Source organism: Anopheles maculipalpis, chromosome 3RL (genome assembly GCF_943734695.1).
Source record: "Anopheles maculipalpis chromosome 3RL, idAnoMacuDA_375_x, whole genome shotgun sequence".
Classification (NCBI taxonomy): Eukaryota; Metazoa; Arthropoda; class Insecta; order Diptera; family Culicidae; genus Anopheles; species Anopheles maculipalpis.
The window spans coordinates 2,762,179-2,774,491 of record NC_064872.1 but is presented as its reverse complement, the minus strand read 5'-3'; the positions used below and the strand labels follow the sequence as shown (position 1 = coordinate 2,774,491).

General features: G+C 46.6%; 3 protein-coding genes across 3 annotated transcripts in view; 1 reads left to right on the top strand and 2 right to left on the bottom strand.

The window, feature by feature from the left end:
- The window catches only part of LOC126563780 (uncharacterized), a 347,215-nt gene that overhangs the window by 72,923 nt on the left and 261,979 nt on the right, over positions 1-12,313 (bottom strand). The gene's annotated exons all lie outside the window — the stretch shown is intronic.
- On the top strand, positions 758-1,902 carry LOC126565997 (uncharacterized). Its single transcript, XM_050223198.1, has 3 exons — positions 758-1,241; positions 1,315-1,477; positions 1,878-1,902. The coding sequence occupies exons 1-3, from the start codon at positions 758-760 to the stop codon at positions 1,900-1,902; spliced, it is 672 nt and encodes a 223-aa protein (XP_050079155.1).
- On the bottom strand, positions 2,308-12,136 carry LOC126563891 (uncharacterized). The gene is made up of 6 exons (XM_050220679.1): positions 12,011-12,136; positions 9,811-10,875; positions 5,024-5,155; positions 4,744-4,952; positions 4,331-4,682; positions 2,308-4,250 (listed from the first exon to the last, which is right to left on the bottom strand). Exons 1-6 carry the CDS (start codon positions 12,096-12,098, stop codon positions 2,308-2,310), a joined length of 3,789 nt encoding a protein of 1,262 aa, XP_050076636.1. The 5' UTR covers positions 12,099-12,136.

Here is a 12,313-nt window from a genome sequence, read left to right as displayed (position 1 = left end):
ATTTTGATAAAGAAACACGAGAGTCGAAATAGCAATAATGGGAAAGTGAGGTAAAAAAAACGTATAGGGCGGGGAACAAACGGCGAAAATGATAGGAAACGATTACAGAAAATAAACGAATCAAATTTACAATTTCACATCCTCTCCTTGGCTTAACGACCTTCTAGGTCACGCCGGCCGTCGAATGGCTTACTAGACTTGCCGATGCCGATAGTTGGATAGTCCAGTCCTTACTACAGGGGGCGGCCGGATGAGATTTGATCCCCGGTTCTGCCGTTTGAAGATCGACGCCGCTGTCACAAATCCACCGGGCAGCCCCAAAAATTTCACTTGAGCTAAGTGAAAAATAATTGAAATGCGGATTGTGAAACAAATTGATTAAAGACTAGATAAGGCCCACCCTGGCGAAATTTGTTCATTACTTGAGCCTTTTTCCAATGAATTAGCAAAGATTTTATCACAAAAAATAAAAATAAAATGTTCAAAAATGTATTGTTTCTTGGGAGCCGCCTGTCGTTCAGTTGAACTCCCCAACTACGAGTAGTATAAACGCATGAATCAAACAAACCCAACTGACAGTTCTCGTTCAGTGCAAGCGGAACAATCGTAAACAATGCATGCGATATGTTCGACCAACGGCATAAATTTCACTTAATTTAACTTTCTAGCAAGCCTTTTACGCAAATTTCTTACTCACCAAATGAACAGTGTCGCCTAGTGTTGTTTTTACAGTGAAAAAGTGAAAAACCCCGACACAATGAACGTATCGGCCCTCACAGACATTGCGCTCCAAATAATGGGCTACAAAATGTACGACCGGAACGGTGTCCCGATCGACACGCTGGACGAAATGATCGTCAAGTATCAAGCAAACAAAGACGACCACCAACCACCGCCCACCGCCAAGGCCAAAGGCATGAAACGTAAATCGTCCAACACACCGGTAGGCAGTCAGGAACATTTCTTCTACCAGTTTGGTCTGCCGTCGTTTGACACGCTGCTCGACAGCCCGAAACAGTACGTGGAAATGCAGATGGTAACGTTCGTCCAGCAGCAACAGGATCGGCTAATAGTGCTGCGGACGGAAGATGATAGTGCTAACAAACCGTCGCTCAAAGCGATCCGCACGGCGATAGGGAAAAAGGTCGCAAAGGAGAAGCCAATGATGATGGCAAAGATGAACAAAATTTTCAACGCAATGAACAAGGCGGATGAGGTGGAACTGCTGTCACGAACGCAATGTGAGTGGAGGGTTCGTTTTTCGGCTGGCGGAAATGATGCTTAATGTTTTCTATATTTTCCTATTTACGGTAGTTGATTTGGAAGTTGGCGAACACATTCTGCTCAAGCAAGGTTTACTGCTGCGTGAGTTTAACACACTGCTACAGCTACTGAAACGCATCATGGAGGATCTGGCTGGGAATTACGAACAATTCGATTTCGCCTTCTACCTGGTACAAAAGCTGTACGAACAGATGTAAGTGTTTAACACAAATTAATCTTAAATCGCTTTTTACAATCAAAGATATTTTTTTATTGAGATGCACAAACGTTAAATCCTTCCCACTCCACTTCCTGTTGGTTTGGGATTTACTGCACCGCAATTGCTTTATTTTTCCTTTCTATTTTAAATAGTTCACAAACTGCTAAGCGCATCGTTGTGTGCGATTTTTATTTTACAAATATGTGTGTGCGTGTTCGTTCGCGCATTACCACGTTCCACTATCTACTATCGCGATTTGCTTTTTTTATTTTGCCCTTTCCTTTCATCTTTTTGTCATGCTTGCTTTGCTTTTTACCTTACGGTGGCCAATAGTATGTATAGTTCTATAAGTAAATTTCTTAACAACTTCTTTTTCCCCCTTATCTCACCACAGTAAAACCCCAAACGATCAAGCGTGATTCCGTTTTCCGTGCCCGGTGGTGGTTCGGTGTATGTGTTCTTATTCGAGACGCTCGTGATCAACTTTAGATTTTAAATAAACCGCTGTATTTTCCACTCTACTTTGGAAAAAAAAACTTCGATCAGATTCAAATCTATAGCTCCTTTCCGTATTTGCCATAGTTGGTAAGATTAAGATTTTCTTCTTCCGAAAGAAAAAGAATAGCGTTTCGCTTAGTGTAGCTGCATTCGTTTTTAAAAAACGCTTCTTCTGGCCGCTCCTGTTTGACGGGGGAGGGTGGGGGGGGGGGATTTTTACAACAAGCACCAACATTCACATTCCCCTCGGTTTTATCACAAATTCCGGTAATAATACTTTGGTCGTCGTCCTCAAACAACATTCGCACACTTACTCCTGCTCCTTACTATTTTATCGTGTTGTAAATGTTGTCTTCGATCGGACTAGAAACGGCCGATGAGCAGCGACTGCTGCTGCTGGTGTTGCTGTTACAGCTGCTGCTGGTTTGCGTGGTAGCACCGGCCGGATTTAGACAGACCGAACCAACACCCGCCACACTATCGCACGGCGGCACATTGATGCGTATACTAACGAACCGTTTTTCCGGTTTCGGTTGTGGTGGTGGTGACGCCACGACCACCACTGCTGCTGTGGCCTCGGTACAAATTTCCGCATAAATGCTTTCGGCCGGTACGGAGCTACTGTCGTCCTGGTCGGAATCATCCGCCTGCAGTACGATCGAATCACGCACACTACTGTACGGTAAATCATCCAGAATCGTCCTTTCGCTTACACCCGGTTGTGGTTGGGGTTCTCGCAGGGAAACTGTCTTCGTTGGACGTTTCTCCTCCTTCACCTCAGCACCCTCATCACTATCCCTGTTCATGTAGCGAAGATCCTCGAACGATAGTACCACCTCATTGTGGCTAGAGGCGCTATTTCTGAAACGATTCTTGAGGGCACTTTTCTTACTACCCGCAGGTTCGCTAGATCGATTACCACCATTGCTAGCAAGATGTAACAGCTGCTGAATGCTGGAGGAAGATTTGCTGTACTGCTTCGTCTTTACGTGGAACTCGCTGTAAAGCTTCTGCGTCATGAATGATTGTTGGTTGGTGCTGTGCCGAAGTGGGAAGAATATTGTGTCCCCAAGTTCGGATGCTGTCAGTTCGCTAGCATTATCATCGTCCTCATCGTTGCGGATCGTTTCATCACCACCGGAACCGTGATGACCGGGTGGTACCAGATCCGGTTTACTCTTCTGCTCGATGTGCTGTAGCGAAAGACACTTCTCGCGAGCACCGACACCGGCGACCGAGGAAGAAGGGTCGTGGCTTACGATCGTACCATCGTCAAACGCACTGATTCGATCGGTACTGGCCGCACGGGATGAGAGCGAAAGCATTCCCAACGTTCCGAACCGTTCCTGAATGAGCTTCGACATGTCCCGGTAACGATCGAGACTGGTTCGCTTGTCCCACTCGTCATCCGCCGATACGGATTCGTTCGCACTTGAACGATTTCCGAATCCTCGGAACCATTTCGAAGTGGAAGAGGATGTAGCGCCCGCTGGGGTGGTCGTTGACGGTTTGCTTTTCCCATTCGGCGATGCAAACACTTTCATCTTCTCGCTTCGATAGCTAGGGATTGGGAGGGAGTGGGGTTCGTGGTTGGTGGCCCCATCCGACGACGATCGTCCACCGAGCGTAGACCGTTCGTCTACCAAACTGTGATGGTGGTGGTGTTGGTGGTAGGGAGTAGAGTGGTGATGATGGTCATCCAATTCTCGGCCACCGGCACCATTGCATTCGAGACTTTCCAGATCATTTTTACTTAAAAATATGATGGAATCTTCCTTCTCGTGGCCGGAACCGCCATTTCGATCGTGTCCACCGCTGGAACCACCGCCACCAAACAGGCGTCCGAATCGTCGGAGCACATCCGATCCTCCACTCTTCGATTCGTGCTTTCCACCACCACCGCTGCCACTTGATCCTAGAGAACTTGGGCCGGTAGTTGTCGTTGTGTTGGAAGTCATAGTAAGGGAGGACTGCTGTTGCTGTCCTACCGAGAGGGCCGTCATTTGCAGCAGTTCGATTGCATTGGTTTCGTGGTCAACTACACGCAGGAAGTTGTCACAGTTAAACTGGCAGAACTTGAGCACTGTCTGGACGTTTGCGTTCAGGAACATGTGCTGCTCGTTCTCGAATCCCATCGTACACTTGGCGAACTTCATCTGAGGTGTCAGATGTAGCTTGGTAAGGGTGAGAGTCGTCGTCAGATGTTGCTCGTCTAGTGGGCACGCAATCAGGAAGTTCTCCTCACTGATCTTTGCGATCGTGACGTACTCTGGCAGAAAGAAAAAAATATATTGAAAATCAGAAAAATCGAAGGACAAAGGGGTAATCCTTGCTCTGGCAAGTTCTTACCAGGTACGGTGGAGGAGTGGGCCCCCGTCTGTGGTGAGATGAGCTTAAGGTTTAGCGGTAAACACGGCTCCGACTGCATTATGAACCCGATCCGATGCACACAATCCCTGCTCAGTTGTTTCGGTTTTCGGTGCTGCTGCTGCTGGTTCTGGTGGTTCTGGTGCATGTGTTGATGCTGTTGGGACGTCTGGTTTCCACCATTGGTCCCAACGCTACTGCTGCTCGTATTATTCCCATTGAGGCTGTGCAGCTGATGATGGTTGCCAAAGTTGGTGTACTTCTGAAGAACTGGAGCACTATGCTGCTCTATCTCGTAGAACTTGCCTTTGGCGGACAGCGACACGTAGTATATCTGGAGGGAAAATGGAGAGTTTCTAACATGTTCAATGCAGAGGAGTAAATGGGATCCCTACCTGACGATTGTCGTCCAACAGCTGCGCGTACTTGCCCCGTTCCTTCTCGCGGCCACCAACGTTAGCGTTCCCAGCACCGGACGCATCCTTGTGACTAGAGGGCGACGTGGAAGACTTGTGATCTCCATCCTGGAAGACTGCCAACAGTCGGTATACCTGACCCGCCTTGGCTGTCGCCTTCACGTAGTGCGTTTTGTGGCTAAAGTTGTCTGAGAAGAGAGTGGAGAATTCCGCTATTTAAGAAACTGTTTATAAACTACAGCACACAGAGCACACTCACCATGCGATTCGGTGTAAGCGGAAAGGTTATCCAGCGACAGGAACTTGTACACCTGATCCCTTACCAGTTGCACGATCGTCGTATACACGGTGGCCGTCGGTGCGCCCTTGTCGTTGATGAACGAGAAGTAACCTAGGCAGCGTAGCAAAAAAAAAAAAGAAACAAAGAAAACCGTAAAGTACCGACGTCTACCATATCTGGGAACGTAAAGGCAAAGTTCCCACACGAGTGCTATCTACAGCGGGTTTGATTATAGCTTTTCTATTCCCTTTTTCGCTTCTGGTCTGCCAGCACAGCCAGGCCATTTTCCCATATTTGCATATCAAACCATGGCCCCGTGGAGCCTCCCATTTTTACTATATGGTTTTGCTCGTTTGGACCCTTAGTGGTCATTTGAAAAAGTGACAGATAATTAAAGAATGCATGCTAAGATATGACCCCCCCCCCCCGCCCTCCTAGTTTCTCCCCTTTGATGCACCGAGCCTGTTATTCGAATTGAGTTATTGTTTTTGCGTAGTATCTACTCTACCCTATCTGCTGTGTCAGCTACGAAAAAAAACCCGGTAGTCACCTGTCCATTGCATAATGATCAGTAGCGGGATCGTGAGATCGGACATCGTTAATGAGCGGGTCGTTTTTTTATTTCTTTCTAGAGCGAAGAAGCGCTAACCTGATTAACATATGCGGACAAATGGCTCTGTTATACGCCTGCTGGAAGTGATCGAATCAGACGAGCGCGTGTGTGACTGTATGTGGGAGTGAATTTTCGAGTCCGAAAGAAGTCCGATACGATCGATTTTGGTTTTTCATCCATCAGTCGCCGCGTTGTCCACGGTAGCAGTGAATGAGTTTACTTATGAGGGTATTTAGCTCTTAAATTGGGTTTCGTGAGTGTGATAGCCGTTGTTCGCCGTTGTTGGAGAAGATATGCCTTGCTTAAGGAACTGTGACAAAATCACACTCCTACACTGCCGGGACAACACCATATATGGTTTTGGTTCGGTGATGAATGTAGATAAGGCACTCGAAAGATGGTATGTATTTGGGTTAGAAAAGAAGTATTAATTGACAAGCAAAAGTGCTCACAGCACCGTCATCTAGTGTAGACTTTAGAGGAATAAGCATATGTCTTGCTTCAATCACGCTCAACATCAAGGGCTAGATGAGTATTAGCAATGAGGACTACACACTATAAAGCATATAAACTATCTCGGCTCACTGGTATCACCAAGGCTCTGCATGATTTAGAGGCGCTAACTTCTTCTTCGTGCTGGATCTTTGAGCTTTGCAGCATGATTTGGATCCTAAAATCGTATCCTCAAGCCTATTATATCCTGATCTTGGGAAATATCTTTAAAAAATCCATCCATCTCTGGCTATATTATCGTTCTATTCTTCGATCTTCTATTCTAAACCATTTGTTAGTAATGTACAGTCTCTTAAAAGAGAACTCGTAGTATAAACCAAAACCTCAAAGTAGTAGACTGAACTTATTCTTGGTTGAACGACCTCTAAGGTCACGCCGGCCATTGGGGGATTTTCCAACACCACTTTATTTCATAGTCAGTTCTCACTACGGGTGAAGGTCATGGTTGGGATTTGAATCCTGGACCTGTCGTTTGAAGGCCTCCGCCGTTGTCGCCTATACCACCGGGCCACCCTAGTAGACCTGATAAATAAGCTAAAAATTCTTTCCTTCTTGTACACGTGCAATCTATTCTAACACAACTTTCTTCGTTATTTAGTTTTGATTTCAATTCAACGCAATGTCTTGCACGAAATCCAAACTCCAGCATGAGAAGTCCCCGGCTATGATGTCAGTTAAAGCGAACAAAACAATGGTGTACACCTTCGTCGCAACAATGGCGTTGGGTGGGAAAACGCTGAGATCAAGAATTGCATCCGAGGTCAGTTCCCGTTCCAAACAAAGTCTCACTTTAAGCGTATGTGGTTGGTCCAGAAACCATGTCTGGGAAAGGCACTAAGTCTTTAATGATGTGTTGAAATTATAACCTTCTTGCACATCGTTTTCCGTATTGAAGAAAGTGGTGAAAATGAGCTACAGTTTAGTAATGGAAATTAGTAGATTATGTAGATCATTTTGCTCAGTAACTAGTAGGGGACAGGGTAGTCATTATCAATATCTCATATTTAACTCGCTTCTTCCGATTGTCTACATTGTGCCCCGGAGATCAATTGATCGAGATATTCGGTGTTTCATCGTTGGGAATACATAATTCACCGCCCGCATCGTACATCGAAAGCAAAGCGTTGAACAATGAGTACCACACCCGGGACACCTTCATCCTCAAGGCTCAAGTTCATCCCGCCGGTTATGTAAAACTATGCGGGGCCTTTTTCCGTCTTTAGATCGATCGAGACGAATATCCGTGCATTGTTTGTTGGCACGAATGAAGCACACTTTAAGGGAACTTAGAAAAATCTTTTGCCATAAAGTTAGTTAAAAATTAGAAGAACAAATCGTCGAAATTGGACAGTTTCTGGTGGAAGAGCGATCGCCGACGTTTGACAACGATTCCTACACAAAGCTAGAATTCTTCTCACTCTCTCTTGTTCTCTCTCTACCCTCTCTCTTCCAGTACAAGGGACAAGGGGTGCACACATGCAGATTAGTTGCATCCGATGCATTGCGATGTTGCTACGCGATGTTGCTGCCATGTTTGATTAATGATGACACGCGGCCATCACAGCCAAGAGATTCTATTCTGATACAGTTCCCAGTCACGTTTCTCTTTTGCTGATCTGGTGTTTTGCGGTGGGGGATACAGAAGCGGAATGTGATGGGGGTTGGTTGGGTGTTGATTTTTCCAGACCCTTTCCCAGATCCCTCTTCACCACCGTTCTCCCGATCTCTATAGCCTAGCAACACATTACACCGGGCGATAATGCCATGCTAACGATCGAGAGTTTGACGGTGCACTTTTCACCTTCCTGCCAAACCGAAACGCATCACTAACAATGGTTTGCCATGGCGGGAGCGGTGGAAAGATGCGAGAACGGGGACCTTAGGCAGGAGAAGCTCAGCAAATAAATGATGGTGCACTAGCGGCAGAGTTTCCAACCTTCATCTTGCGATGCGAAGTGCGCCGTTGTTGCGCGCAATTAAAAATGCATCGTCATACATATGCAACCAGCCCGATACTATTTGCCTTACGCGCGCACTTTTATCAGAACACATTCTTTCGTCGGTGAAGAATGTGCATCGCTGAAGCGATTGATTGGTACGGTGCGATAGGGTGTTGTGTTGTGTTTGGTGCATATTAACATGATTGCTATCTGCTATCTATCCGCATCCAATCCCACCAACCATTCGAGAGGGATAGAACGCGCCAGCAACCCATAGGCAATTGTACGGTTTTTTTTTTGCTAGCTTTTTTTAGACGGAGAGGCAACAAACTCTGACCGGCGGTGAAATAATGCAATTTTCATTGCCACAGCCACGAAGAGCACCAGTGAAAAAAAAAAAAAAAACCAATGGAAGCTCTCCTCACAACTCGATCGAGCGCGAGCTGAATTATGCAAATTGGTAACGTGGCGATCCCGGGGGGCGGCCAAAGCCAAAGGAACTGTAGCGCGAAGCGTAGAAAATTATTGCGCCAACGAAACCACTTTTCCAAAGTTACGCGTTGTTCCCCGTGCGCCGCCGCATTCGGATGAGTCGGAAACGCGTGAATGCTGTTTGAAGAGCGTTTGGACGCGATCAAAAAAAAAAAAAAAACACTGCAAAGGTGTGAAAATGAGTGCACACACAGCGAGAGAGATGTGTGCGATTAATCAGCTACTCAGAAGAGTGGTGGGCATTCGGGTTTGGGAGACGAAATGAGACAACAATGTCGTCACACGTCTGGATATTCATTTTATAAGTTGAATTTAACAAAAACATTGAGTAAATAGTCCACTGACTGCACAGAATTTCATAGCAATGCCTGAGCTAACAGATGAGGGAAGAGCACCCTAAAGACGGTTGAGTTTTCTAGGGAGAACAGAGCTTCATAGGTTCAATAGATGAAGTTCAATGACTTAAGCTAGCCAAACTAGCATAGCGAGGCTGAAGACACATCATTTGGAGACTAGAGCCTGGAACACAGAACATCTTAGGTCAGTGGTTCACAGTGAGACTAGATTGATCCTAGTGATGAAAGAGCTTCCAAGCGAGGCTGAGGACCTATGAGAATAGAGCTATGTAGTGAAGACAGAGCATCACAATGAGGAGCAAGAGCCATAGCTCAAGAACTCAACCAACCATAACCTAGAGAGGACATAGTTGCATTACACAGTAAGAGCATGAGCTTCTAAATTATGACAAAACTGACTAGTAACGGCAGAGATACCTTCAGTGAAATCAAATCTACGTATAATTTATCAGTTACTTAGTCAAGGGAGATTTACCTAGTGAGCTCTTAGGACACACTTAGGACATTGTGAAGTAAGAGCTAGAGAAAATCCGAACTGAGATTCGATCCTTAGCTGGGACTTGTTTTGAAAGTCAGCCATAAACAGCAAAACGAAAAAGCCTCTTTTCTTCTGTTGTGAATGAGGTGCGTACGTGCTGAGATTGAAATTATCATACGAGCAGTTAAAATCATTTTGCGTGACCAACTGACTTCACAACACTAATTAAGTTGATTGAAGCATTCAACGTACTTTCTCCTATCACCATAGGATGGACCAGGTACACCTTGATACTAATTATGTATTGCACATTTTTAGGTTAAAAGAGATTTAGGCATTTCAAAGCCTCGAATAAATCCACTCAAAAAACTTACCGGGAAAATCGTGCGGTATCTTGTAGCCCTTCTTTCGACTAGTGCCCGCCTTGGTGTTGAACACGTGGTAGCTCCGATAGCCGCGCATATACCGATACAGCAGAAACAGATCGCCACCGATCGTGGCCGACCCTTTGCCCTTCTTCGACTTGCCGCCTCCCTTGGAACCATTGCTGGGCCGTTCTGCCGTACTGCTCGATTCGGCCGAACTAGAGGAAGTCATCGTCTGATCACCCTGACCACCGCCCGGCATCGGCGAGGTGGAGGAAGTGTACGACAGGCGAATGACACGGGGCAACGAGAAGCGTTCGAGAAATTGTTCCGCAAACAGTGGTTCGGTGGTTGATTCGCTGGAGCTCAGCTTTGAACCCTTGCTTTCCCCCGTTGAGCAGTCGCCGCCACCTCCTGCACCACCTCCTCCTCCGCCGCCGCCACCACCACCACCTCCAGAAGAATTGAGAGAGTTGAGCTTGTAGCGAGCCCGCTGACGTAGCAGAGCCGCACTTTCCAGCTCGTTCCGACGTGCCATCCGTGCGTTCTCAAACTCCGCCACCGAGAACATGTTGGCGCTGGTGTCGTGCGAGTTAAACCGTCGCAGCTTCGGTTTGTTTCCTTCGCGGCCACCACCCGGGGCGAGAATTTGAAGCGGAAGGTTCGTCTGGGAGTTGAAGGTGGAACCGGCTACGAGTGAGTTCCCACCACCACCTCCTCCTCCTCCTCCTCCTCCTCCACCACCACCACCGCCTCCAGTTCCTCCGCCACCACCAACGGCTAGGTTCATGTTGTGGCCAATTTTTGCCAAAAGAAACATTGGACTTTGTTTGAGTTTGGCTGCCGCTTTAGACGCTTGTTTGCCGGTAATTGCACCACCGGCTAGTTGCTGTAGTTGCTGCTGTTGCAATTGCTGTTGGTGTTGCTGGAGCTGCTTTTGTTGGGCGGCGGTCGGTTTGGGCATGTGCGGGCTCGACTCGATCAGCCAGTTTGCCAGGTGGCGCTGGCGCTCGAACTCGATACTGGCGCGCTGCTGCATGTCGGTCATCTTGAGTGCGTCGGTCATGATTAGCACTGGAAGGAGAGAGAGAGAGAAAGAAGTAATATGAAATCTCACGTTTACAACATTTATATGGCACTCTCGTCACGTGGCAACATTAATAAATTTTTTGGCTTTGTGGCACTTTTCTCTGTAAAAGGGGGGAGGACATAGTGCACTATGGATTGATAGGTGGTCTTTACTATACTTCCGTCTGAGACAGATTAGTAGATAAAGAACTTTGGAATCTTTGGAGAATCCTGGATCTACGATGGATCCAATTGATGCCGTGACCAGGATTTACAATTTAAAGTTAAGCTAACTTGTCGCGAAATTGTGCACTTGAATGCATCTTTTTTCTCTCCAAAAAGTTATTCTTCCTCCTATCGACTTTCCAACCTAATATCCAACAAAGTGCCGGAGTTCCTTCTTGTGCGATTATTCACTTTGTCGTGCGCGTACCACTTTCACAAATCACTTTATTTCGCCAAAACACTGCCAACCGAAAGCAATGCGCGAAACTAAAACCCTCAATGGTGTACTTCCGCGTCGCATAATGCATCCCTCTACACACTCTCTAATGTTCATCTGGATTTGTTCGAGTTTCTAAGCCCCTTGGGGCATTTCCATTACTGCTTCGTCGTGTCGTGATGCTTCTCGGTGTATAATAAATTGTTTGAAATTTATTAAAATATATTCACGCCACACCTTTTCCGAGTGCGCTACACTACTCCGCGTATCGGATAGTTTGATTCTAAGATTGGAAATTGCAATAGCCGTGTTGTTGGGAGAAGTTTGTGATTCGAGAAAGTGATCCCAGTGCGAGATAGAACTGCATAGCTGGAGTGTGTCATATTTCGCTTCGGGGAGGTTATACCCCACGCAGTTTGCAGACACACAGGATGGAAGTCCCTATTTTTAGTAGCGACGGTTGGAATTGAGCCGTCACGTTTTATGGGCGTTTTGTGTTTGGTTTGAGAGCATTAGTTTGGAGTGACTTAGGCGAGATAAGAGCTTCATTTCACAGCACAAAACCACACTCACAACATGTCACTTCCAGAGGCCCTGATAGTCAATCCTTTTGGAATTTTGAACATGAAACATGATTCGTTTTTGGGAGGATCTTTTTCCAAAATATTTCTTCAACGAACGAATTGGAGTGACTCTTACACTTTGTATCACCGGTCGCGATGGCCTTGAAGAAGGACGCATGTTTCTTGCGCTTCGTATCGAGATTCACCAGCAGTACCACGTGCATGCTTAATTCACCACGAGCTCACCACACTGACTGACTAACTGGCGGGACTGGCTGGACCTGTGGCAGCCCCCAATCGCAATCGTGTCTACCGGAGTTGTTGCTTTCGTTTGCAAATTTATTCACGCGCCGGCCCATCATCATCCCGTCCCGTCCACGTCGCGGACCATCGAGCGGATCATCGTGGGCAGTCGGGGAAACAGAGGTTGGTTTGGTCC

Coding starts and splice junctions, on each gene's coding strand:
- LOC126565997 (XM_050223198.1), top strand. CDS start 758: ATGAACGTATCGGCCCTCACAGACATTGCGCTCCAAATAATGGGCTAC. Junction 1,242..1,314: donor ACTGCTGTCACGAACGCAAT/GTGAGTGGAGGG, acceptor TATTTACGGTAG/TTGATTTGGAAGTTGGCGAA. Junction 1,478..1,877: donor CAAAAGCTGTACGAACAGAT/GTAAGTGTTTAA, acceptor ATCTCACCACAG/TAAAACCCCAAACGATCAAG.
- LOC126563891 (XM_050220679.1), bottom strand. CDS start 12,098: ATGCACGTGGTACTGCTGGTGAATCTCGATACGAAGCGCAAGAAACAT. Junction 5,156..9,810: donor GATACCGCACGATTTTCCCG/GTAAGTTTTTTG, acceptor TACGCTGCCTAG/GTTACTTCTCGTTCATCAAC. Junction 4,953..5,023: donor CGCTTACACCGAATCGCATG/GTGAGTGTGCTC, acceptor CTCTCTTCTCAG/ACAACTTTAGCCACAAAACG.